Source organism: Tamandua tetradactyla, chromosome 8 (genome assembly GCF_023851605.1).
Source record: "Tamandua tetradactyla isolate mTamTet1 chromosome 8, mTamTet1.pri, whole genome shotgun sequence".
Taxonomy (NCBI): Eukaryota; Metazoa; Chordata; class Mammalia; order Pilosa; family Myrmecophagidae; genus Tamandua; species Tamandua tetradactyla.
In genome coordinates, this window is record NC_135334.1 from 125,087,462 (window position 1) to 125,114,880 (window position 27,419).

The 27,419-nt window shown below is 46.1% G+C and overlaps 1 protein-coding gene and 1 pseudogene across 1 annotated transcript; both read left to right on the forward strand.

Annotated features, from left to right (window-relative positions):
* Positions 1-9,657: 9,657 nt before the first annotated feature.
* On the forward strand, positions 9,658-15,588 carry LOC143645294 (vacuolar fusion protein CCZ1 homolog B pseudogene; annotated as a pseudogene).
* Positions 15,589-25,675: 10,087 nt separating this feature from the next.
* LOC143645295 (olfactory receptor 4C3D) lies at positions 25,676-26,626 on the forward strand. The gene has a single exon (XM_077114798.1). It carries the CDS (start codon positions 25,676-25,678, stop codon positions 26,624-26,626), a length of 951 nt encoding a protein of 316 aa, XP_076970913.1.
* The last annotated feature ends 793 nt before the right edge of the window (positions 26,627-27,419 follow it).

Below are 27,419 nucleotides of genomic sequence, written 5' to 3' on the forward strand. Positions count from 1 at the left end.
CCAAACTGCCTTCCACAGTGGTTGCACCATTTGACATTCCCACCAACAGTGGATAAGTGTGCCTCTTTCTCCACATCCTCTCCAGCACTTGTCATTTTCTGTTTTGTTGATAATGGCCATTCTGGTGGATGTGAGATGATATCTCATTGTGGTTTTGATTTACATTTCTGTAATGGCCAGGGACATTGAGCATCTCTTCATGTGCCTTTTGGGCATTTGTATTTCCTCTTCTGAGAAATGTCTGTTCAAGTCTTTTTCCCATTTTGTAATTGGATTGGCTGTCTTTTTGTTGTTGAGTTGAAAAATCTCTTTATAAATTCTGGATACTAGACCTTTATCTGATGTGTCATTTCCAAATATTGTCTCCCATTGTGTAGGCTGTCTTCCTACTTTCTTGATGAAGTTCTCTGATGCATGAAAGTGTTTAATTTTGAGGAGCTCCCATTTTTTATTTATTTCTTCAGTGCTCTTGCTTTAGGTTTAAGGTCCATAAAACAGCCTCCAATTGTAAGATTCATAAGATATCTCCCTACATTTTCCTCTAACTGTTTTATGGTCTCAGACCTAATGTTTAGATCTTTGATCCATTTTGAGTTAACTTTTGTATAAGGTGTGAGATATGGGTCTTCTTTCATTCTTTCGCATATGGATATCCAGTTCTCTAGGCACCATTTATTGAAGAGACTGTTCTGTCCCAGGTGAGTTGGCTTGACTGCCATATCAAAGATCAAATGTCCATATATGAGAGGGTCTATATCTGAGCACTCTATTCGATTCCATTGGTCGATGTATCTATCTTTATGCCAGTACCATGCTGTTTTGACCACTGTAGCTTCATAATATGCCTTAAAGTCAGGCAGCATGAGACCTCCAGCTTCGTTTTTTTCCCTCAAGATACTTTTAGCAATTTGGGGCACCGTGCCCTTCCAGATAAATTTGCTTATTGGTTTTTCTATTTCTGAAAAGTAAGTTGTTGGTATTTTGATTGGTATTGCGCTGAATCTGTAAATCAATTTAGGTAGAATTGATATCTTAACTATATTTAGTCTTCCAATCCATGAACACGGTATGTCTTTCCATCTGTTTAGGTCTTCTGTGATTTCTTTTAGCAGTTTTTTGTAGTTTTCTTTGTATAGGTCTTTTGTCTCTTTAGTTAAATTTATTCCTAAGTATTTTATTCTTTTAGTTGCAATTGTAAATGGAATTCGTTTCTTGATTTCCCCCTCAGCTTGTTCATTGCTAGTGTATAGAAACACTACAGATTTTTGAATGTTGATCTTGTAACCAGCTACTTTGCTGTACTCATTTATTAGCTTTTGTAGTTTTGCTGTCGATTCTTCAGGGTTTTCGACGTATAGTATCATATCATCTGCAAACAGTGATAGTTTTACTTCTTCCTTTCCAATTTTGATGCCTTGTATTTCTTTTTCTTGTCTAATTGCTCTGGCTAGAACCTCCAACACGATGTTGAATAACAGTGGTGATAATGGACATCCTTGTCTTGTTCCTGATCTTAGGGGGAAGGTTTTCAATTTTTCCCCATTGAGGATGATATTAGCTGTGGGTTTTTCATATATTCCCTCTATCATTTTAAGGAAGTTCCCTTGTATTCCTATCCTTTGAAGTGTTTTCAACAGGAAAGGATGTTGAATCTTGTCAAATGCCTTCTCTGCATCAATTGAGATGCTCATGTGATTTTTCTGCTTTGATTTGTTGATATGGTGTATTACATTAATTGATTTTCTTATGTTGAACCATCCTTGCATACCTGGGATGAATCCTACTTGGTCATGATGTATAATTCTTTTAATGTATTGCTGGATTCGATTTGCTAGAATTTTGTTGAAGATTTTTGCATCTATATTCATTAGAGAGATTGGTCTGTAGTTTTCTTTTTTGTAATATCTTTGCCTGGTTTTGGTATGAGGGTGATATTGGCTTCATAGAATGAATTAGGTAACTTTCCCTCCACTTCAATTTTTTTGAAGAGTTTGAGTAGGATTGGTACTATTTCTTTCTGAAATGTTTGGTAGAATTCACATGTGAAGCCGTCTAGTCCTGGACTTTTCTTTTTGGGAAGCTTTTTAATGACTGATTCAATTTCTTTACTTGTGATTGATTTGTTGAGGTCATCTATTTCTTCTTGAGTCAAAGTTGGTTGTTCATACCTTTCTAGGAACTTGTCCATTTCATCTACATTGTTGTATTTATTAGCATAAAGTTGTTCATAGTATCCTGTTATTACCTCCTTTATTTCTGTGGGGTCAGTGATTATGTCTCCTCTTCCATTTCTGATCCTATTTATTTGCATCCTGTAACTTCTTCTTTTTGTCAGTCTTGCTAAGGGCCCATCAATCTTGTTGATTTTCTCATAGAACCAACTTCTGGTCTTATTGATTTTCTCTATTGTTTTCATGTTCTCAATTTCATTTATTTCTGCTCTAATCTTTGTTATTTCTTTCCTTTTGCTTGCTTTGGGGTTAGTTTGCTGTTCTTTCTCCAGTTCTTCCAAGTGGACAGTTAATTCCCGAATTTTTGCCCTTTCTTCTTTTTTGATATAGGCATTTAGGTCAATAAATTTCCCTTTTAGCACTGCCTTTGTTGCGTCCATAGGTTTTGATATGTTGTGTTTTCATTTTCATTTGCCTCGAGATATTTACTGATTTCTCTTGTAATTTCTTCCTTGACCCACTGGTTGTTTAAGAGTGTGTTGTTGAGCCTCCACGTATTTGTGAATTTTCTGGCACTCTGCCTATTATTGATTTCCAACTTCATTCCTTTACGATCTGAGAAAGTGTTGTGCATGATTTCAATCTTTTTACATTTGTTGAGACTTGCTTTGTGACCCAGCATATGGTCTATCTTTGAGAATGATCCATGAGAACTTGAGAAAAAGGTGTATCCTGCTGTTGTGGGGTGTAATGTCCTATAAATGTCTGTTAAGTCTAGCTCATTTATTTTAATATTCAAATTCTCTGTTTTTTTATTGATCCTCTGTCTAGATGTTCTGTCCATTGATGAGAGTGGGGAATTGAAGTCTCCAACTATTATGGTAGATGTGTCTATTTCCCTTTTCAGTATTTGTAATGTATTCCTCACATATTTTGGAGCATTCTGATTCGGTGCATAAATATTTATGATTGTTATGTTTTCTTGTTTAATTGTTCCTTTTATTAGTAGATAGTATCCTTCTTTGTCTCTTGTAACTGTTTTACATTTGAAGTCTAATTTGTTGGATATTAGTATAGCTACTCCTGCTCTTTTCTGGTTGTTATTTGCATGAAATATCTTTTCCCAACCTTTCACTTTCAACCTATGTTTAACTTGGGTCTAAGATGTGTTTCCTGTAGACAGCATATAGAAGGATCCTGTTTTTTAATCTATTCTGCCAGTTGATGTCTTTTGATTGGGGAATTCAGTCCATTAACATTTAGTGTTATTACTGTTTGGGTAATACTTTCCTCTACCATTTTGCCTTTTGTATTATATATATCATATCTAATTTTCCTTCTTTCTACACTCTTCTCCACACCTCTCTCTTCTGCCTTTTTGTATCTGACTCTAGTGCTCCCTTTAGTATTTCTTGCAGAGCTGGTCTCTTGGTCACAAATTCTCTCAGTGACTTTTTGTCTGAAAATGTTTTAATTTCTCCCTCATTTTTGAAGGACAATTTTGCTGGATATAGAATTCTTGGCTGGCAGTTTTTCTCTTTTAGTAATTTAAATATATCATCCTACTGTCTTCTTGCCTCCATGGTTTCTGCTGAGAAATCTACACATAGTCTTATTGGATTTCCCTTGTATGTGATGGATTGTTTTTCTCTTGCTGCTTTTAAGATCCTCTCTTTCTCTTTGACCTCTGACATTCGAACTAGTAAGTGTCTTGGAGAATGCCTATTTGGATCTATTCTCTTTGGGGTGTGCTGCACTTCTTGGATCTGTAATTTTAGGTCTTTCATAAGAGTTGGGAAATTTTCAGTGATAATTTCTTCCATTAGTTTTTCTCCTCCTTTTCCCTTCTCTTCTCCTTCTGGGGCACCCACAACACGTATATTTGTGCGCTTCATATTATCATTCAATTCCCTGAGCCCCTGCTCAAATTTTTCCATTCTTTTCCCTATAGTTTCTGTTTCTTTTTGGATTTCAGATGTTCCACCCTCCAGTTCACTAATTCTAACCTCTGTCTCTTGAAATCTACCATTGTAGGTTTCCATTGTTTTTTTCATCTCTTCTACTGTATCTTTCATTCCCATAAGTTCTGTGATTTGTTTTTTCAGACTTTCCATTTCTTCTTTTTGTTCATCCCTTGGCTTCTTCATGTCCTCCCTCAATTTATTGATTTGGTTTTTGAAGAGGTTTTCCATTTCTGTTCGTATATTCGCATTAGTTGTCTCAGCTCCTGTATCTCATTTGAACTATTGGTTTGTTACTTTGAGTGGGCAGTATCTTCAATTTTCCTGGTGTGATTTGTTATTTTTTGCTGGCGTCTGGACATTTAATCATATTTCCCTGAGTGTGAGACCCAGCAGTTTGAAAGATTTTCCTGTGAAGTCTCTGGGCTCTGTTTTGTTTATCCTGCCCAGTATGTGGCACTTGTCTGTCTGCGGTTCTCATCAGCAAAAGATGTTGTGGCTCCTTTATTAATGCCACTATTGGTGTTTGGTTGGACCCAGTCCCTGCCACTGTCGGAAACTCCCTCTTCTCCCTCCAGGCAGCTGCCTGTGGGGCAGGGGCACCAGTCGCCGGCTGCTGCGGCCTGGGGATCTCGCTGATCCGAGACCCACTGCCGGATTGGGAAGCTGCCCACGGGGGACGGGCACCGGTTACCGGCCGCTGTGGCTTGGGGAGCCCGCTGATCCAAGACTCGTAGCCGGTCCGGGAAGCCACCCGTGAAAGAGGGGCGCCGGCCACCGCGGCTTGGGAAACTTGCCTCTCCAAGTCTCTCAGCCGGTCCGGGAAGGAGGGAGGGAGGGGCGCCGGCCGCCAACCGCCGCGGCCCGGGGAAGCGCGTGCCGCTCGGGGAGCTCACCACAGCGGAGTCTCTCAGACGGTCCAGCCAGTCCAGACTGGGGTACGCTGTGTGTCTGGTCCCTGCTGTGGCCCTGGGAGCTGTTCTTCACTGTTTCTGGTCACCTAGTAGTTGCTCTGGAGGAGGAACTAAGACACGCGCACCTTACTACGCCACCATCTTGGCCCCCCACTGACCTAACAAATATTTTTTTTCAAGTTTAAAAACCAATCATCCTTAAATTTATTAATACAAAAATTTCTATATAGAAATTATTCTGACTGAAAGACATTCACAGAAATTCAACTTTATGACGACATGTTACAGACTAAATGTAGATTTTACTTAAATCTTTGGAGGATTTATATAACTATTCGTTAACTTTCTTTCTTGTGTTTTTTTTCCGTACAAAGGATAGTGGTTAAATTGGTGTTTGCATTCTGAGGAGCAGTTGTGCCCAAGCTATTTTTATCATAAACTCTTTCATCAAAATTTCTTATTGGTCATTTCATGGTATATTGATTTCTGCAGCCTAGGAAATTACCACACTTTGGTCATGGAACGGTCTCCATTCTGAGGAAGGGCAGTAGACCCAAACGTTTTTCTAAAATTCAAATCCGAGAGAGTCTGGGTGTTAACATGTGCCCTTCGCTGGCTGATTCTTGAACGTTAAACTCACCTGGCATTTCCGGGGTGAACCTCAGTTGGTCATGATGGCATCATCGCTGAATTTGATTTAAAAATCTTTTCATAAGGATTTATTGCATCCATGTGCATGGGGGATATTGGTCTATAAGTTGTTTTTTTAAATGTCAAGTTTGGTGACACTATCATTATGCTGGTCTTATAAAATGACTGGGGAGTTTTTTCCCCTTCTTTTTTCTGGTAATAATTGTATAAATTTTCTATTATTCTTTCTTTGGATATTTGCTGGGATTCACCAGTGACAGCACTTGGCCTGGAATTTTCTTTTTTCTCCTTTTGTGTGTGTATAAAGCTATAAACTGAGTTCCATTTCTCTAACACATATAGGACAATAATTTAGGTTAAGTTGGATAAGTTGTATTTTTCTAAGAATTTACATATTTCACCTAAATTGTAGAACTTGATAACGTAAAGTTGTTTATAGTATTCTCTAATCATCCTTAATTTTCTGTAAGATGTATTGATATCCTCTTTCCTTCCCAATATTAAAAATTTGTGCTTCATCTCTCATTCTCTTTTTTTCTTTATCAGTCTACCTAGGGATTGTTAGTTTTACTGATCTTTCAAAGAATCATTGTTTAGCTTTTGTCTAAAGTTTTGCTCTCTGTTTGTTATCTATGTGATTAATTTCTATTCTTATCGTTTCTTTTTCCTTCCTTCTATTTAGACTTTGTTCTTTTTTTCTAGACTTAAACTATAAACTTAGGTAGCTGATTTTAGAACATTCTTCCTCTCTAATATAAGAATTTAAAGCTGTAAATTTCTTCTAAGCAATGATTTAGCTGCATCACATGAAAAATTAGATTATATTTTCTTCAATATTCAAATAAATATATATTCTAATTTTAAAAATGACTTCCTTCTTTGACCAATGGATTATTTAAATATGTTTTTTAATTTCCAAATATTTGGGATTCTTTGTGATATTTTATTGTGATTGATTTCTAATTTAATTCCATTATACAGAGAACATAATCTGAATGATGCCGTTCCTTTTACATTTACTGAAACTTGCTTTATGTCCCAGCGTGGGGTCACCACTGGTGAATGTGCTATGTGCATGGAAAACGTGCATCTCCTGCTTTGCCGTGTGATGCTCTGCGATGGTCAGCGAGGTCAAGGGGGTGCCTGCGGTTTTCAGGCCCAAGTATCTGCAGATGGTCTTTCTAATCGCATGGCCAGTGGCTGAGCGGGTGGCGGTGTTAACAGCCTCAATTCTGATTGCTCAGCTGTATGTTTATTTCTTCAAACCTGAGAAAGAAAATTGCAGAAGGAGACATGGCACCTCTGAGAGAAGAGGCCACGGTCAGAGGTCTCGGAGGCAGGTCAGCCTTCACTGAGGCAGGTGGGTCCCTCCTCCTGGGCTGAACCTGCCTGAAGGTGCAGCCCTGGTCAGGGCGCTGTGGGAGCATTTGTGAAGTCGGGGGCTGGTTCAGTTCAAGGGTGTCCTGCTATGGAAGAAACATCACTTTATATTCACGTTTAACACCTGCACACAGCCACTGCGCAACCTGTTGAGTGGATGAACTTGAATGACTCAGCAAAGGGGTCTCAAGCAAAGGTAAAAACACCTTTGAAGTTTGTAGGAACCTTTAAGGTAGCGTGACAAGGGTGTGGCTGTCTCCATGGCCCCCTCCTCCAATTGGCATTCAGTGCCCCTGGGGTCTCATTAGCCAGCCGCAAGCTCCCTTTGCTGAAAATGCAGGTGCTCAGGCCGTGGGATGGTTGCGGTTGGACGACGTCACATGAGCTTCCCTGGACCTACCTGGATGCTGAAAAACCGACTGCAGCACTTGGTGCTCTGGCTGCACTGACTGAGAAGGGTGGAGCTCGCGCAGGTCAGCGCTCATGGGGCTCCGTCTTTCTGGGACTGTCTGGCTAGAATAAACCTGAACTGGACCAGGACCTTATAGGAAACAGATGTCCCACTCGCTCTGCTCTTTCCGTTTGTTCCTGACCCCAGGTGAACGTCCTGCTGCACAGAGTGACTGTTTCTAGGGCTCCTCAGGCATCGTCTTGCTCACCCATTGGCTGCTGAGAGCATGTCCTGTCCAGGTGACCAGAGTCTCCCGCTCCTCTGGTCTGGAGTGCTGTAGAGTGACCAAGAGGACAGCTCCAAAGCTGTCTGCACTGGGGCTGTTCCGGCTCGGGCCCTTACTTGCCATGAGAATGTCCCCAAGTCACTCATTCTCTCTTGTCTGAAAAGTGGCAACAGTCATAGTGCCTTCCCCAGAGTGATTCTGATGTATGGGTTAAGTGGGATGATGCATTTAAAAGGCTTTGCATGAGGCGTGGCATCAGCAAGGGGTCAGTAAATGCCTGCTAATTGCGTTGTTCTACCCTGGTCAATATCCCCACTAATCTGGAGGTAATAAAACCGTTTATTATTTGGAGGCTTGCCAGGCGGACGTTCAGACCAAGCGTGGTGCTGCAGGAGAGCCGGGGAGCAGGGAGTTGCTCCCGGAGTCCAGAGTGGGCTGAGCGCCCCAAGGCTGACACCTTCCAAGCGTTGGGGGAATTCGACCCAGCAGCCTGGGAACCTTCCCCACGTGGCAAGATGCTGCTTCCTGGGAAATGACTCCTCAGGATACTTTCAAGGTTCACCCTAGACTCCTCTCAAGACCTTTTTACATGTCAATCTTTTCAGGTAGAAATGTTTCTAAGCTGCATTGCCAATGTCCTTTCTCCTTTAAGAGGAGGAATCTATCTGAAGTCTGGTGAAAGATCAGATTCCGCGTAAGGTTTGCCATAGGTGCAGCGGGAACCGTAACATACCACAGGTTCTTAGGCAAAGGAGCAAAGGAATTACTAAAGAGTTAAAGCCACTTACTTGCTTTCTAATTATTTTTAAAATCAGCAAGAATGATTACCGAAAAACAAACTTAGGAAACTCACCAGGAACAAGGCAGGACAAAGGAGTTCAGGCAAAGCCTTTGTTTCAGGCAGAAACTGCTGCCTGGGCAGCATTTCCAGAGGGAGGTACGGCTGCCCTGAGGTGCAGGGAGTTGGGGTTTATGGCTTGGGATTAGGGAGCTGGGGGCAAGGGTTAGGCAGGTCTCTACTGGCTAGCTTTCAGAAACCGGGGCTAAGTTAGGAGCTGGCAGCTTTCCAAGGGTAAAGTTTACCTGCCTTAGGCGCGCAGGCTGTACATGCTGGAAGGCGGATAGCAAGTAAGGGGAGATTATGCAAAAATGCGTCTGCTGGAGGGTGGAGGCTGAGGAGTCCTCCCGGGTTATCGCAGGAGGGCAGTGCTGGAGGCTGAAGGAACTGAAGGAGGGTGAAGGGGCACGGACTGGCATGGGGTAGGGTGAGACAGGCTTTCCGAATTGTTGCCAGGGCACTAGGAGAGCAGCAAGCACTGGAGTCCAGAGGCAGCGTCAGGGAATGACTGTCTCTCCAGGGACTTTTGCCCAGGCTTATGGAACACTTTTCCTCCCGCAGGTCATAGAGACACAAACCTTGTAGATATCTGTTAATATCCTCACCTTACAGAGAAGGAAAAGCAAGCTCAAAAAGTTGGAGACTTAATTGGCCAGCTCAAGAGCACAGCTATCGCCACAGTGAGAATTAAAATAAACCTGATTACAAAACCAACGCTCTTTCCCGCCCCACCCCCAGGCCTACCGTCTCCGGCCTCCCACTTACTCAGACACTCCTGAGAGAGGAGCACTGAGTGTGACTCTGACCCCCCAGGGAGGCCCACGATGCTCTGTCTGGGGGCAAAGGCCCTAGTCCATTTCCACTTGACCTTGGGCAGCTGGGCGCCCCCAGCGGCTTCCTCCTGTGTGAGCGGTGGGGGTGGGCTGGGCGCTGCTGGAGAAGTAGAGACCCGTGAAGCAGATGCTGTCCCTGGTCGTTGTTAGGCACATTGCAAAGCTACGGTGGTCACACAGCATGGTGCCCGAGGTGGGGCCAGGCCTGGGTGTGGGCTGAAACTGGGCCTGGGGGGCCCGAGAGAAGCAGATCCCACTGGCCCTGCTGAGCTTCTTCATTTACAACCCGTGCTTCCAGGCTGCACAAAGGAGAGGAGGAAAACAAAATTTTGTTTTATCATCTAAATGAAGTAAAGAAGAATGAAAAAATTAGAAATGTTGGTTTTTGTGATGCTATTGTGCAATTTGAGACCATTTAGCCCATCAAAACCTACAAAATCTTTGCATTCACAGAAGAATAGACAGTTTTTCAATGAACAGAAGGAAATTTCTGGGTGATCATGATTGTCTAGAAAAGCAAAGTAAAGATGGAAAGCCAATTGCTGAGTGCCAGGAAGACTTGTTGGACAAGGTTTATAGGTCAGTACCACAACAATGCTAAAGCATGTACAAGCTTTTTAATGGTACATTTCTGAAAGCCATGGAAGGTGGAGGTGTGAAACTCCTAAAAGAAAGACTAGAGAAATTCTTCTAACAGCATTTGCAAACACTGCATTTGCAGTCATGTGACCCACTCGACATTTTTGATGGAATCAATCTGCTTCGTCGCATTGGACAAGATGACTTCTTTGAGCGTCCTTTATTATAGGGTGGACGAAAGCTCGGATATAGTCAAATGCATTGCCTTTCTCTGTAACGATCAACTCCTCTGGCCACGAGTGCAGCTGTGTGCTGTAGGGTCGCTGCCTCGCTGCAGCCTCTGTGGGATTTTGCCGAAGGCTGGACAGCATTGCTGGGCCTCTACCCAGAACTCGCAGCATTTGATATTTGTGAGCAATTTAACAGCAACAAAAAATATCTGGTTCTGAAAAAGAATCCCAGGTTAAGTTTATCTACTTCAGCCACATGGATTTAGCATAAAAAAGTGCAATATACATGAGGAAAACCCCAGTATATCACTTACATCTGTTCGTCCGGATTTAATGACGATTCTGGGTGACAACAACAGTGACTTTACCAGAGTGGATGAAGATGAAGAAATCCCCGTGAAAGCAATGAGGGATTATTGGGGAAAAAAATGTCTGATCAGCAGAAGCTATACGCTATTATGAACAAAAAAACACAAACCTGATTGAAGTAAATGAAGAGGTAAAGAAACTTCGTGCAGCAAAGTTCAGTGACATTCTTCTTGGATTGAACGATAAGTGACTCACTGATCTTTCAAAGCAACAACTTAGCAAAGCGTTCTGCTTCCCAGGACAAGGCAACATACTGTTGGCGGGGTGAAGGACAGCAGTAAAGCAAAACTTGCTTTGAAGAATCACATTTCTACTCAGTCTCTAAATCGAGATTTTTAGAGTTTAAATATTTATGTGAAATTAATTAAAGGTAGTCAGCTACATTTTTATTATTCCATTCTTCCAACATTATGCGAATATTCTACTGGAAAATAAGATGAATAAATTGTTAAAGTTTTAAAAACAACAGCATGGTACTGGCATAAAGATAGATATACCAACCAGTGGAATCAAATTGAAAGGCCAGAAATAGGCCTTCTCATCTACAGATAATTGATTTTTGACAAGGTCGCCAAGTTCATTCAACTGTAACAGAACAGGTTTTTCAACAAATGGTGCTGGGAGAACTGGATATCCGCAACCAAAAAATGAAAGAGAACTCTTATCTCACACCTATGCAAAACTTAAATCAAAATGGATCAAAGAACTAAACATTAGAGTGAGGATAATAAAACACTTAGAAGAAAAGGTAGAGTAGTACCTTAAAGATCCTGTGATAGGAGATGGTTTCCTAGACCTTACACCCAAAGTGCAAGCAGTGAAAGGAGAAATCAATAAATGGATTCTCAAATTTGCATGGCTTTTGTGCATCAAAGGACTTTGTCAAGAAAGTAGTAGGCAGCTTACACAATGGGAGACAACATTTGGAAATCAGATATCTGGTAACGGCTTAATATCCAAAAAATATAAAGAGATCCTACAATTCAATGACAAAAATACAAATGACCCAGTTTAAAAATGGGCAAAAGACAAGCATAGACAGTTTTCCAAAGAGGAAATACAAGTGGCTTAAAAGAGTATGGAAAAATTCTCAACTTAAGCTTGCTATTAGGGAAATGTAAATCAAAACCACAATGAGATACCATCTCATACCTCCTAGAATGACCATTTCCAAAAAACCCCAGAAAACTACAAGCACTGGAGAGGATGTGGAGAAATGGTCACATTTACTCACTGTTGGTGGGAATTTAGAATGGTGCAGCTGCTCTGGAAGGAAGGTTGGCAATTCCTTAAGGAAGCCAAGTGTACAGCTGCCACATGATCCAGCAATCCTATTCCTAGGTAATACTTGGGAGAACTGGAGGCAGAGACAGAAACAGATGCTTGCACATCAATGTTTATAGTGGCCTTATTCATGATTACCAAAAGATAGAGACAGCTGAAACATCCACCTACTGATGAGTGGATAAAGAAACTGTGGCATATACAGACAGTGGGACACTACGCAGCTGTAAGACAGGATAAAGTTGTGAGGCACATGCAGCAACGTGGATGAACTCTGAGGACATTGTGTGGAGTGAAATAAGACAGAAACAGAAGGACAAATGCTGTATTGTCTCACTAACTGACTGTACTAAGCTAACTATAATGCACAAATTCTCAGAGTAAAATTAGAGAACACAGGTCAGGAGACAGAAGAAGGGCAGAGATTAGGCAATCAACGTGTAAGGAACAAAATTGCTCAATAAGGTCGATTGTGAAGGTTTGGAAATGGATAGCACAATACTGTAAGTGTGGTTAAAGCTGAGTGTGAGTATGGCGGAAAGAGGAGGGCTGGTGGTGTGTTTATCACTAGAAGGAAAGCTAGAGGATGAAACCAGGGACGGAATAACTTAGTGAAACCTGAGTGGACAATGATGATGGTTAATTGTGTAAATGTAAGAAAGGAATTACCTGACCTAGAACAAGCATATGTCACTGTTATAAGGTGTTAATAGCAGGGGGTAGACAGGAAAAATACAATTAATGTAAAGTAATGTCTGTAGTTAACAGTAACGTTGTAATATTCTTGCGCTCTATGTGACAGAGGCACTGAACCAACCTAAATGTCAATAATAGGGAGTATAAGAGGCCTTGGATTTTTTCTCCAGAAGAAGTGAGAATGTCTCATATTAACTGCAGTGGTGAATGCATAACTCTGTGATTCTACCAGGAGCCAGTGATTGTAACTCAGGACAGTTTGTATGGTGTGAATAAAGCTGTTAAAAAATAGCAGGGGAGGGATAAGGAGTATGGTATGTTTCGAGCTCTCCTTATAATTTTTACTTCTGTTCTGTTGTAATTAAAATGCTCTAAAGTTGATTATGGTGATGAATGCACAACATGTGATGGGCTGCCAATTGTATACATTGATGGATTATATGGTGTGTAAATATAGCTTAATAAATTGTATTAAAAATACAAAGAAGAAACAAAAGACGTAAACTAAAAACATTAACTTGTTGAATAATCTATTTGATTTTATCTGGAATTGCATTGAATCAATAATCAATTTGGGAAAATCTTACATTTTATGGTACTGATCATCATGTTTGTGAGTTTAGAATAACTTTCTTGGCCAGGCGTTTAATGGGTAGTAAAGTCCTCTGAAAATCTGGAGGCACAGATTTCCGTGCGAGGAACTTATTAAAGAGACATTCCTGGGAGAAACCAGGAGGGGAGAGGGTGCAGGGGACAGAGGAGAGGCGCGAGCGGGGACGGCTGCAGCTCTCGACAGTAGACTCCGCCTGCTCTTGCAGGGACTTGGGGGCTCACCTGGGGCTGCGAGGGGAAGAAGCGGAGACTTCCCCCCAACGCCTTTTAGATTGAGTCATGACTTCTCTGGGCGGGAGTGGGAGTATAAATTCCCCGGCATTTAGTCTGTCCAATACAGACAGGTGCCAGCTGCTGGAAGAGAGAGCACGTGAAGTTCAAGGGGAAAGCAAAGATGCAAGAGGGGATCCAAGGGCACCGGGCAGGGGTGGGAGCTCACTGCTAAGCCCCCCACTTACTCTTCTGTTCTTTAATGGCTCTGAATAAAGCTGATAAATTTCTGTGTCCGGGTCCTTTAATTAAATTGACTCTTAGGATGCTTCTGGTTGCTGCTATTATACATAGCATCTTTCAAAAAATGCCATTTTCTAAATGTTGGCACATAGAATTCAATGTTTTTATTAAGCCTATAGCCAGGCATATTATTACACTTGTATTATTGCTAATAACTCTGTTTTCTAGCATAAATAACTTATCTGTGAATACCGTATTTTAAAATATTCGTTTTTTAATTTTTATAGCTCCGTGTAAGAATTCTAGCTTTGTGTAAAAAGTGATAATGAGATGCCTGTCTTGTTTCTGATTTTAAAGAGGATGTGCCTAATTTTCCCCATTGTTTTAGTTTCCTAGGCTGCTGAAGCAAATCCCACAAAATGGGTTTGGTTCAACAATGGGAATTTATTTGCGTACAGTTCTGAAGCCAGAAAATGTCCACATGAAGACGTTACCAAGGCGATGGTTTCTCCAGGACACCTGATCTTTGGGGCTGGGACGTGACCCTGGGCTCCTGTGTCACTGCAGGATATGGGCGGTGACCGCTGGGCTGGGACGTGACCCTGGGCTCCTGTGTCACTGCAGGATATGGGCCCAAAGGCCCTGCTCACCGTGCTTCACCCCGGCAGGAATGGGTTTGGTTTCAGAACATGGTTTTTTGGTTCATACAGCTTCTGCCACCACACTCGCTTACAATGGTGTTTGTGTAGGTTTCTGGTATATACTTTATGGTGTTACGAGAGTTCCCTCCTTTCTAATTTTCTAATATTCCTTATGGAGATTGAATGGTAATATTATTTTCTTTCAGAAAAATTTGTACAAATCAACCCTTGTATGAGGATATTTGTAAACTCACAAGTAATAAATAAAATATATATGAAACAATGAGCTGTCACTACACTTAGACTGGAAAAACTCTTTTCTATAAGTATTTTAAACTCCTGATTCAATTCTTTACTATTTATAGGTATATTAAGGCTTTCAACCTCATTTTTTTTTGGCAATTAAATCATTACTCAAAGAAAATCAGATTTTAACTAAATTACTATTTCCACAAATAGAAACAGTGAGTGAAACATTAACATTAAAAGGAAATAATATTAGAGGTGGAGTCAGAAGTTCAGACAAGATTCAGATATCTGAATCCTGTCCTGTATCATCCTGTCATGTTATGTTAATTATAATGTGCCATTATTTATTTATTTATTTGCTCCTTTGCTTTCTTGTCTTTCTGTTTCAACAGATCTGAAGCTCCCTGAGGGCAGGGACCCTCTTTGTCTTGTCCATATGGCTAATATTTATTTAGCATTTACTATGTGTAAGTTAGTGTACTAAGATTTTTTTACATTATTTCTTTTAATTATCAAAACAACTGATACATATATAATATATTATATTATTATATAATATATTATATATATTATTTTGCAGGTGAGTAAACTGAGGCTAAATAGAAAGGTTAGAGAGGTTAACTAACAGGCCCAAGAACAAAGAACCACAGAAAATGAACTCAGATTGGACCCACGTGCTCTAATTCCAGAGCATGGACTCTTGACTGCTGCCAGTCGGAGACAGGTAAATGTTTGTTGCATAGAATAGAGAAGCAAACAGAAGTTCAACTTTCTTTTTGCATGGTAGTGATTTGGGCTCTGGTTTGAATGAGGTCATCAGCGTCTATTAAAACTGTCAGAGGCCTTTTGAGTTGCATAATCTTCTAAGGGAAAGGGGAAGGGGAGAGGCCAGCCCATGTCAGGCACTGCCATGTGTTCAGCAAATCACTGTGTCTTTTCCTCATAAGTTCCTCTTGACGACACTTGCAGCCCCCTTTCATCCAGGTGGGTACTACACGGGTGGAAGTGGTGGACCCTGGCTCAGGCCTGGTCCACACCTGTCCTCAGTGACCCTTGTGTCTCTTTGTCATTGTCTGGCCAGGGACAGTGACCAGCAGAGGGTCCTGGAGCCCGTGGGGCGTGAAGTCATCATAAGATGGAATGGCCTGTACCTGGGCGTCCCCTCCTGATGGACAGCTGCCTGGAGAGCTGCCTGATTGGGCATTTCTGCACTGGACTTAGTCCCCATGAGGGGTCAGCTCTTCCAGGGAGGAAGCCATGGAGATTTGGCTGTGTTGTTTCATCACAGCCTTTCTAACCCATCCCGACTACTCAGGGACAGTAGATGGGGTTACTAACATATTTGTCCAAGAAGCGAGGAGTGGAGTGGTGGTGGCCACCTAGGAAGGGCTGCGAGTGGACTCCCCAGAGGAGCTCACGGGACCAGGGCGGGGCTGCCAGCTGCTGCTGTGGGCCGGACTCAGTGGGAACCGTCCCTGTCCGCAATGCCCTCAGCCACTGGAGCCTGGGGGGAGCTTGTCGGCGCTCCTGGGCACGAGGTGGAGGAACACCACAGCTTCACCTGGGGACTTTCTGAGCTGGGCACACTGGAGACTCCCGAGCTGGATGCGTGGTGAGTGGGGCAGTGCTGCACGGACCACGACTGCCGTGCCTTCTCCACGTTACGATGGACAAAGGTGCTAATGATGAAAATCCTTTGCAAAATCCAACGCATAAGTAAGAGATAGCGAATGTCTCGCTGCTGTCAGCTTTCGTTGGGTTACGGTGTTGGAAGCGCTGAGAAAGCTTCCTGACCCCGAACTACCTCTGCACAAGGCATTATTAAATCTTGTAGACTGACTGTGCTGAGGGAGGGAGCCAGGCCAGGCGGTTTTCATTTGCGACTCTGTATTCGCCAAGCCCAGCGAGCCCAGCGTGCAGCTCTGAGGTGCTCTGGTCCTCTCGGGTGGAAGGATGGACAGAAGGAACTAAAGCCCAGAGACGGGGACTGACTCTGCTAGGCTGTAGTTTTACTGAATTGGGTCCTAGCTCTTAATGTGAACCTTTTCCCCGCCCTTTTAATGACTTCCATGAGATGTTCTTATCTTTAAAATAGCTGATTGATCTACGTAAACTCTCAAGTGTTCCTACCAGATTTTATATTCTACAATTTCAAGAAAACTGAATTGGTCGCCTAGAGTTTCATTTTCCCAGTTCCCTTATTTGGTGATTGAACGCCCAAGAGGAAACAGAGAAGCTCATCGGCTGCCTGGGCCGAGCTTTGGAGCGAGCTCTAAGTTTCAGGCATTTTCATGACTCTGATTCCTGTGAAGGCAAAGCCCTGAGTCACCCTAGGGGAGAGAAGTTGAGGCCAAGAAGAGCCAAGCAGCTCTGCCTGTAAAGTATTGGTGGGTGGGAGAGTGGTCATCAGATAAAGTATCATCAGGTGAATCGAGCTCTGCTCTCTCAGGGGCTGGGAGTCCTTCGGGCTCTGCCTGGGGGGCCCGGCCGGCAGGAGGGGAGGACCTGGTGGGAGCAGCCTGGAGAAACGGTGGCAGCTGGTCCCGACAGGCCTGGCTGAGGGCCCTGGGGGCATGGTGCGGAAACTAAGTTTCAGAGTTTCTTGCTAACTCTGTCTCCAGGCCAGAGGATTCAGCCTCGGGTTGTCCTGCTGCAGGGAAGGGGCACAGAGCCGTGGTGACGGGGTTCCCATGTCAGGGACAGTGATGCCGATGTCAGCAGCGCCTGTGCATCAGGCGTGGTTGCAAGCCTCGTGCCTGCATTATCCCCCTTGACCTCACAGCAGCCCTGTGAGGCAGGCGCTGTCCCACGTCACACATGAAGCTGGAAGGTGGAAGGCTAAGCAGTTTGCTCCAAGGGGAAGACCAGGGGCAGAGACGTCAGGGGGACGGCTTTCCTGCGGCCACCTAAGATTCCTGTTGTGACCCTGGGGGCTGGGAGACCCAGGCCTGCGATGAGTCTGCCCTGGAGACTGGCCTGGCCTCGCGCCACCTGCAGCAGAGGCGGAGGCCGCTGGGACTGGGTCTCCCGGGGCTGGGCGCTCACGCGAGGGTGGGGACAAGGCGGCCAGCGCCTGCTAGAAGCAGATTCTCCAGCCTGAGATGCCGTGGAAGCACCCCCGGTCTCCTCCAGTCTTCAGGGCAAGAAGGAAAATGGGATGACAGCTCCCGGTCTGGTGGGCCCTGCGTTTAGCTGCCCTGGTCAAGGCACGAGGGTGCAGGCCCAGGACAGACAGGACACGCGCAGCCCTTGCTCCTGCCCACTGTCCCCTGCTCTGGACCGCCGGGCTCGGGCTGGTGGCAGGGAGCTTGGTGTTTTGGGGGTTGCCGCTTGTGCCTCGGCAGAATTCAGACTTCCAAGTGATGTTTCAAAAATGTACGATCCCCCAGGCTTTGCCTAGAAAAAAATTCCAACGAAGAGTATAAAATTGTACATTATTCAAGCCTCACAGGTAAGTTTTCCTTCATTTTTGAAAACTTTTTCGAGTTCAAATATTCTATTGTTTCCTATGTAAAAAGACAGTAGAGTAACCTGCGTCCATTTCTCCGTTTGCTGAATTAAGAAAGACATGTTGACAGCAGCAATCGCAAGTCACATTCTTCTCCAGCTTTTTAGTGTCCACTGTCCATGGATCTCTTTATCTAACCTTGCCGACCCCCTCTTTAGGCACCTAAGCACTAGGGCGACCCTATCTCACCTGTGAAGAAAGGGGCTGGCGCTGCCGGTGAGGAGCTGAGACTCTGCCCGCCCAGAGCCGAGGCCCCACTGGCAATGGGATGAGTTGCTTTCGTAAGACTTTTTTCACCTGTCTTCCGTCAGCCCCTTTTATTTATTTCACAAGAAGGCATGTAATGCAGAACTTTATCAAGATTTTTCCTAAGATGAACCAGTTTCTTTCTAATTTAAAATCCATTTTCAGCTGCCCTTACCTGTGGTGTGCCTGGGTATGCCTGGTCACTCCCTCATGCATCTTCTGAGATTCTATGGCGCCCTGTAAAATAAGTCCTTTTGACTCTTTTTTTTTGTTTGTCTCATGGCTGTCAGGATTGTGGTTGGGGCTGGAAACAGTCTATGCATGGACCCCGCTCAGTCACTCTGTGGGTCAGAGGCCCTGGAGAGCTGTGGTGAGGAGGAGGGCTGGGGGTGGGCAGGCTGGGAGAGGCTGAAGGTGAGGCCAGAGGTCAGCAGGTGGTGCTCCAGGGACGCCAAATGCCTTCTTGCTTTATTAACAACTCTTCTCTTAACCACAGAGGTTTCACATCTGGGGGTTCAGTTCTTCAGTTTCTAGTGTATTCGGTTTTTTATTGCTGCCATAGCACATCAGCACGGATGACTACTTAAAACCACACAGATTTATTTCCTACAGTTGTGGTTCAGATCCGTCTCGATAGCTAAAATAAAGGTGCCAGCAGGGCTGTGTTTCTTTCTGGAGACTTGAGCTGATCGCCCCCCACTTTGCCTTTCCAGCTTCTGGACGCTTCCCCGGCCCCTTGCTTGCACCCGTCCCTCGTGTTCGCCTCTGGCTGCGCGTCCACAGTCACATCTCTTTCACTCCCTTTCCCTCTGCTTCCGCCCCCACTTCTCAGAGCCCTCCAGGGCAGGGTCCTGTCGTGAGCCAGAGATCAGCCATCCTACTTCCCTCTGCAGCCCGGATGCCCCTTTGCCGTGTAAGCTGACACACGTGCAGGCATTGGGGGCTGGGGTGGACACTGAGGGGGGGCGTTGGTCTGCGTGCGGCCTTCAGGCTGCCCCTTTCACCGCTGGGCTGACTCAGTAGCCTGAGGCCGGGTGAGGGGCAGGGAGGAAGGGGCTGCAAAGGGGCTGCGAGGGGCTGTGTGCCGGAAGTAGGGAGAAGACTTGGAGGGAGTGTCACTCTCACGGTGACAGGCGGCTCTGCGGTCCCCCGGGCTTCCCTGCAGGCTGCTGGACCAGAAGGCCCGCTTGCAGCTGACCTGGGAAACACGATGCCCTCTGCTCTCGCTGGCCCCGGACCTGAGTCCTGCACTGTGCATAGGTTTCGGGAGGTTTTCCACCATCTGCTGCCTCGGGCAGAGAGTTCTGGAATTCTCGGGCAGTTTGCCTAATAGAGCAGTGCAGGGAGAGTCGGCGCCTTCACATCAGGCCTTGTAAGGGTCAGAGCCTGGTCTCCACCTTCCTAGCTCGGGACAGCAGGTGTGAGAGCAGACTCCACAGATGCTTCACTTTATCATCTAGAAGTGGGGATAAAACCTGCTTTTCAGATGCACTGTAATGAGGAAATACTGCGGTGCCTAATCTGATACATTCAAACAGAACAATTAGATGGACATAAATTCCCTCTGCTGGTTCTGAAAGCTGCACTGGTGAGAACTCCCAGCAGGCTGGGACCAGATGGAGAAACACTCATCAGGCACTGAGTCACCTCTCAGTCCACCCTAAGGAACGCCTGTTAACACAGTGGGAAGAGATGTTAGCACGTGCAAAAGAGAATGCACGGGTCAGATAGACATAGGAAGTTGTTCAGTATCAGTAATGGTCAAACAAAGGTAAATTAAAACAAGAATGAGATGAAATGTGCAACAAAACATGAACGAAACAAAACAGAAAAACAGTGAAAGAAATAACATACTACTTTTGGCTATAGTAATGTAAATTTTCAACAGACATCAAAAGATTTTAGACATCTGTATTCTCTTGTGCCCTACATACAACTGAGAAATTACCCTAGGGACCCGGAAACACCTGATGCAGGATGGGGTTCTTGAGGATTTTAGAAACAATGGGTGGTTGTTGGATGCAATTCATTGACAGGACAGTGTTCCATCATTAAAAATGAAAATGTTCAAAAATCCACAGTGGTGATGAATGCACAGCCACATGATGACACCGAACCACTGACGGCACAAACTGGATGGTTATGTGGTGTGGACATATAACATATCTCAATAAAATTGCATTGAAGAAAGAATTGTACATCCAGAAAGAAAATAATCATTTTAAAGAATCTATAACAGTATTGGGATAAGTTTAAAATTATATTACTTATCATAATACACTAAATATGTGGAATATTTAAAAAATATAAATAACAAGAGAACAAAGATTTATATATAGAAAAAGGAACGTAATAGAATGCACTAGTAGTGTTTGTTTTTGGTGGTAAAATTAAGAGTACTTTTTCCCTTCCTTCCTTCTCTTTTAAATAACTCGCTCTAAACGCTCTCTCATCACCATGGGTTATCTTTATAATTCCTGTCTCCTCTCTTCCTTAGAGGACCTGCAGATGCACAATTGGCCGGAGCCAGAGCTCGCAAATGTCCCTTCCCGCAAATGTCCCTTCCCGTCTGCTCGTGTTTAACTCTCCAAGGGCTGCGCCTTCCGGGTCGTGGGAGGAGGCGGCGTGGGGCAGGGAGGGACGCAGGCTGGACAGCCTCTGACCCTCACACCCAGCTGCCGCGGCGTGGGGCAGGCCACGCTGCAGCCAGTGTGGGCATTTTAAAGCCCGAGGAATTCGGACAAGATGATCACAGCCATCACTTCCCCTCATGGCTTTTTAGCAGAGAAAACATGAAGGGATGGCTTAGGTGTGTGCGAAGTGTTCCGGTGGTGGCAGAGCTGGGGGTCTGTGGCCACGGAGGGCGTGTGTCATCCGGCCAGGGTGGGAAGGTGGAGGGGCCTGCAGGAGCAGGCCGGGAGAAGATGTGGGGAGGGGGCGCAGGACGGGACACACACAGAGGCGGTGGGGCTGAGTCGGGGTGTCCAGCCGGCCGCTAAAGCCCAGGGCAGAGTCCGGGTGGGGAGGGAGGGACAGGGGGCAGGCCAGCAGGTCGTGGGCACGCGCCGCGGGGGGGAATGCTAAGACTTTATCTTGACCAGGAACAGCAGAGTCCGGAGGATTCTGAGCCGGCTGTTACCAAGACTGAATGATTTAGTTCCACGAATATGACTGGGCTGCAGTGCGGCTGGGGGAGCCGGTGCTGGGGGAGCCTCGCTCAGGGAGGGACCCGCTGAGATCCCGCGGAGCAGCCTTGCTGGTTAGGGCTAGGGTTAGGCCGCGGGAGGTGTTTCCAGCGTGAGTAAAGGACCCGGGCGGGGGCGGCGGAGATGATGCTAATCCACAGTCTCGGGCACTAGTGTCGGAACTGATGAGACTGCGGCACAGGGAGGAGCCAACCCCGAGGGCAAACGCGGAGGGAGGGGCAGACCGAGGCGGGTGAGGACGAGCTCAGGTCAGGGAGACGCCCCCATGTGCCCCGGGAAGGGCAGCTTGGGGGTGGAAAGTGACTCCAAAACAGCAACTGTGAAAACATGGAGGGGAATTATTTTCCTATAACCAGTTATTTTTATTAACTAAGTAAATACATAGGCATCATGTTTAGTACAAAAAACTCAAAGTTATTTTCAATTTGAAAAAAATAACTGTTATTGGTATTATTGCAAAGCAAGAGATGCAGTGTTTGGGGAGGATGGTCTATTATGTAACTTGGTTGACACATTTTCCCTAACAGACACACTTGCACGGAAGTTTTGAAAATTCAAGATTTCTGAATAAATTAAACTCCCAACTTTTTAAAAAGCTAATTTAGTAGACACGCTTACATGTAAAAGCCTAGGTATTTAGTCAAGTCAGCCTTGACTGATTTTGAGTGTGTAAGCTCTGCTACACACAGCTTCACTCTACAAAACATACTTACAGCATGAAGAGCACGTCTACAAGGCATCTACTTTTCCGTGGTTTCACACAACAACCTTGCAGCTTTCCCCTAAATTCACCTCTACAGACCCCATCCCCTTGTCATTTCCTTTGACCAGCTTAGCAGTCCAAAGCTACTTAAATGCAACTCAAAAATGTTAAGATTGGCAGTAGAGTTACAATTCCTGTGCTTAAAACCATGTGCAATTATTCACATCTTCACACCAAGAAAGAATTCTGATTTTTTTTTTAGTTTTTCAAGTTTCTTAATCTGTTGTCTCAAAAATAGTGTCCTTTGTTCTCTCAAACTTGCTTGAATTTCACATACCTGGACTAAAGATTTTAACTTCTTAAGTTCAGTACAAATTTCCGACATGTAAATGCTTCCCATGTCATGGGCTTCTTTCCACAATCATAGGCCTGCTTCTCTGCATGATCTGTAGATTATGAACTGGTTTTGAGAGATTTTCACTGAAGTGTGCTGCTGACATGGGTGCTAAGGAACATGCAGGTGTGTCCTGGGGCACGACTGCTGCACTAGATGCCCTGTGACTAGAAGCGTGGCACAGACAGTGGTGGAGTGCTCTGGACTGAGCCATGATTTTGCTGCCAGTCAGCTGTTACAGGCTGCTGAGTGGTGAAACTGGTCCTTGGTTACCTACTGGAGCAGGGACCTTTGCTGAGATGGAACGGTAGGAATACTAACCCAAGGTCTGATGAGGGCGGGTTCGTCTGAGAAGTGTTCCCTGTTGGATTCACATAAGATCTTGGGGACGACCCATCGGATGTTAAGTTGTTGCAGACTGGTGAGTGGCTGGGCTGTGTGGAGAGCTGAGCAGCTTGCCGAATCAGAGTTTTTATGCCAAAAGCAGAGGGTCCAGCAGTCAGAAAGTTAGGAATTATAGACTGTAGAGAAGCTTGTGTCACAGCGGCTGTAAGAACTTCATTCGTTCTGGATTTATCCACAATGATTAAGCTTCAGCCCGGCTTGCAAAGCAAGGAGCGACTGCATAAGAAGGTCCTGAAGTTGGGGAGGCAGTGGTGACGTCCGGCAGGCAAAGCTGGATGGCAGGAGCAGAGGTGGGAGGCGAGGGTGCGAATCAGTCCAGAGGCGGAGGTGGAAGGAGCCGGGCGCGGAGAGACACGACCTGCCTCCTGATGAGGGTTTTCCACCGTAAACGCGCTGCTGGCTGTGCTTGCATCACCTCTCCTGCAGTCCCTATCTTTTGGGAGCTGTTACCGCCAGCTCTTTTGCTTCTTTTGTCTCTGTTCTCCTCCAAGCCATTCTTTTGGTTTTTCCCGTGGTGGAACTTCCGCTTGACAATCCTAGCATTTTCCCATCATCGGCGGAGACCAGCGCAGCTGCAGTTTTGCTTGGATTCCTTCTGGGATTGGGAGGCGTGAATCTCCACCGTGAAGAGCTGCGGCTGCGTGGGTTTTCTCGTGAGAGTCACCAGCCCCCGCCCCTCTCCCTGGCTCCGAGGTTCGCAGGTGGGGGCCTTGACGACATTTGCCGCGCTGTCCTGCTGGCAGAGGGGCAGCTCCCCGCGCACCGCCGCGCTGTCCTGTTGGCAGAGGGGCAGCTCCCCTGCGCACCGCCGCGCTGTCCTGCTGGCAGAGGGGCAGCTCCCCGCGCACCGCTGCGCTGTCCTGCTTTCAGAGGAGCAGCTCTTAGCGCACTGCTGCCCCCTCCCTGCTTGCAGAGGGCAGCTCCCCTGCGCACAGCTGTGCTGTCCTGCTGGCAGAGGAGTAGCTCTCCTGCGCACAGCTGCGCCCTCCCAGCTTGCAGAGGGGCAGCTCTCCAGTGCACGCTGGATCTGCTGGAGTCTCGGGTCTGAACCCCGCTGCTGGGGCGACTCTTCTCACGTAAACGCCCGGGGAGGCCGCGAGTCCCCTCGGCGTGGCAGCCACCGCGAGGATCGGCGGGGTCCGGCGCACACGTGGTGTGGTCGGTGGTCATTACCCAGTCTGGCCGTGCACGGTGGGAGGGGAGAGGGGAGAGGGAAGGAGGGAGAGGAGGGGGAGGAAGCGAGGGCAGGGAGTCTCAGCGCCCTGGTTAAGGGCGCGGGGACCTGGCAGCTGCGGCCCGGGGAGAGGGGGCCCAGTCACTAGGTTCCTTCCCGCCTCCTCCTCTCCCCTCCTCCCACCCCCACCCCTATTCCCCAGCCATTCCTATCATGTGCCTTTTTATTTTTTCAAAATTTACTCATTGGAAATACAGAAAGTTATTTGTATTCTTAGTGGGTCTTTGAGATTCAGGATTTGGGTTAATTACAAATTAGTAAAATAAAGGAGGAATGCCAAGTGAGTCAGCCTCCACTCTCACCTCTTCGCCCGCCCTGTGGACAGGCTCCATTTTGGCTGCCTCAGCCCACGTGGCCCCAGGGCAGACCCTCTTCCTGGTTCCCTGATGCACCAGCCTGGGCAGCCCGTGGCAGTGGAGGGGGGTCTGGGCCTCCTGCCCCCACTTGGGCCTGCCGTCCGGCATCCTCAGTCCCTCATCACACCTGGTGCCCCATCTTCTTTTTGATGTTTCCCCTTTAACCTGGAGAGCTAATTATCTTAGGGGGCTAGAAGTCCAGATGCTTCTGAAGGTTCCCAGGAAGAGTGGACGGCACGGCTGACCGCCTGCCTCCGTCTGATGTAGATGTGCCTTGGTCCGAGGTTAGGGTGCAGTAAAACTGACCAGCTCTCCATCCAGCATGTCGGTGTTGCCTGAGACGAAGTTCATTCCTCACCCATTTCACCAACATTGCCACACGCCATTTGGCCACATTACAGAGAATGGGGCTCTTTTAACACACGCTGAAGCAGTGTGTTCAATTGTGGAAGTGTGAGGGATGTCTTTACGTCGATGCCATTTGTACCTTGTTCTTAACATCTTCAGGTCCTGCTGTGTACCTGGCCTTCCATTTCTTTGTAGCTTCTGGCACTGGGCTTTCTCTTCTCTATAGGCCTGTCTCTCTCTTCCTCTTTACATTCAAATGCACACTTAGCCTCTATGTTGTCTGGACTTAGTACTACTATTTTAGAAGCAATTTGGCCATAAGTATTAAGGTATTCATACCTGTGTTATAGTGTCTAGGTTTAGAGAAAAGTATTCCAAGGAAAAAACAGAATTTTTTTTAGATGGAAAAATTTTTGAAACAACTGAAATGTTTACCAGTAGTTCATATTATATTATCAAATCAAGGTATTATAACTAGTATGTGGTTCATGAAGCATAGAAAAGGATGACTATGCAAAGCCTACAAACAACACGGGAAATGCTTACAGTATAATTAAGTAAAAAAAATCAGAATGCAATACCCTGTGGTATGACTATAGTGACCAAACAGTATGTCTTTGTTGACGAAGAACTAGAAGGAAATAGAGAAAAATGAGTCTTCTCAGATGGTAACAGAGTTTTCTCGTGTCTCCAGGTAAATCTCTTTTCACCCAGGTTCTTGCTGCAGCTGAGGGTTGATGGATAGTCCACGAAACATCACAGCATTTTTCATGCTGGGACTCTCCCAAAACCCCAAGGTCCAGAGAGTTTTATTTGTGCTCTTTTTGATAGTCTACCTGGTGTCCATTGGAGGAAATCTACTTATCATGAACATCATTATTTTCAGTCCCACCTTGGGCTCCCCCATGTACTTTTTCCTGGCCTGCTTGTCCTTTATTGACACGTGCTACTCCTCATGTATGACCCCCAAACTCATTGCTGACTCCCTGCATGAGGGGAGAGCCTTATCCTTTGAAGGCTGCCTGGCTCAGTTCTTTGTTGCCCATTTATTGGGAGGCACGGAGATCATCCTGCTCATAGTGATGGCCTATGACCGCTACGTGGCCATCTGCAGGCCCCTGCACTACAAGACCATCATGACCAGGCGCCTCTGTGCCCTGCTGTTGGGAGTGGCTTGGCTGGGGGGCTCCCTGCATTCCTTGGTCCAGCTCCTCCTGGTTCTCCAGCTGTCCTTCTGTGGGCCCAGCGTGATCAATCACTTCGTCTGTGACCTGTACCCTCTGCTGGAGCTCGCCTGCAGCGACACGGCCATCACGGGCCTGCTGGTGGTGGCCAACAGTGGTGCCATCTGCCTGCTGAGCTTCCTTGTGCTGGCTGCCTCCTACGTCGCCATCCTGCGCGCCCTGAGGTCCCACAGCGCAGAGGGGAGACGCAAAGCCCTGTCCACCTGCGGGGCCCACTTCACGGTCGTCGCCTTGTTCTTTCTGCCCTGCATATTTATCTACATGCGGCCGTCCTCTACTCTGTCCATAGACAAAACAGTGGCTGTGTTTTATTGTATTCTGACGCCCATGTTCAACCCTCTGATTTACACCCTGCGGAATGCAGAAGTGAAAAATGCCATGAAGAACCTCTGGGGAAGAAGAGCTGTGATGATGGAGGACGGGAGGCGCGCAGGGAAGAAGTGATTGAGCCGTTCTCGGTACGCCTGCTGTCAGGATGGCAGCTGTAACACCGTCAAAAGTTTTCAAATAAAACTGATTCGAATGTTTGAATTTGTTTCTCACCTATCCATTCCCTAAATTACTGTCCAGGCAAATGATGATAAGCTACTTAAATTTCTTCCTGACAGTTCACCATCGCGCACAGAGCGCGGGACTGGCCCCGCTCGCTCCCTCACCTGTATCTGTGCCAGGGCGAAATCAGCCTTGGGTGCCACGTCCACGATGACCAGAATCGCTTCCTGGCCTCTTTGGCAGGGTGGCAAGAACCAAGTCAGAGCCACTGAGATGTGTGGTTGTTTTTTGACTGCACCGTTACATGACCCATTGTTTAAATTTCCTAGGCTGCGTAAAACAAATACCATGAGATGGGTCAAATTAAACAATGGGGTTTATTCACTCGTAATTTGAGGCTGGGAAAGTCTCAGTCAAGATGTCCTCAAGGCGATGCTTCTCCCCAAAACTGGTGTTGGTGTGGCCGCCAGCCCTGGTCCCTGGCTCATCACGGGCGAGGCGTGGTGGCCTCTCCCTTCTCTTCTGGGTCCCGCTGATGTGCAGCTTCCGCTGTGCCTCTGTGGTTTCCTCTGCGTCGGTCCTTTTGTTCTCTTATAAGGACTCACCCCTGAGTGAGGTGGGCCCGCCCTAACGGGAGCAGCCTCACCTCGGGTCCCCACCCCAGGAGCAGCCAACTTCAGGACGCGTGCATCTCCAAGCCCCACTCCTTCCCGATCCACAGAGCCTCCCTCACACTGCCCTCCAC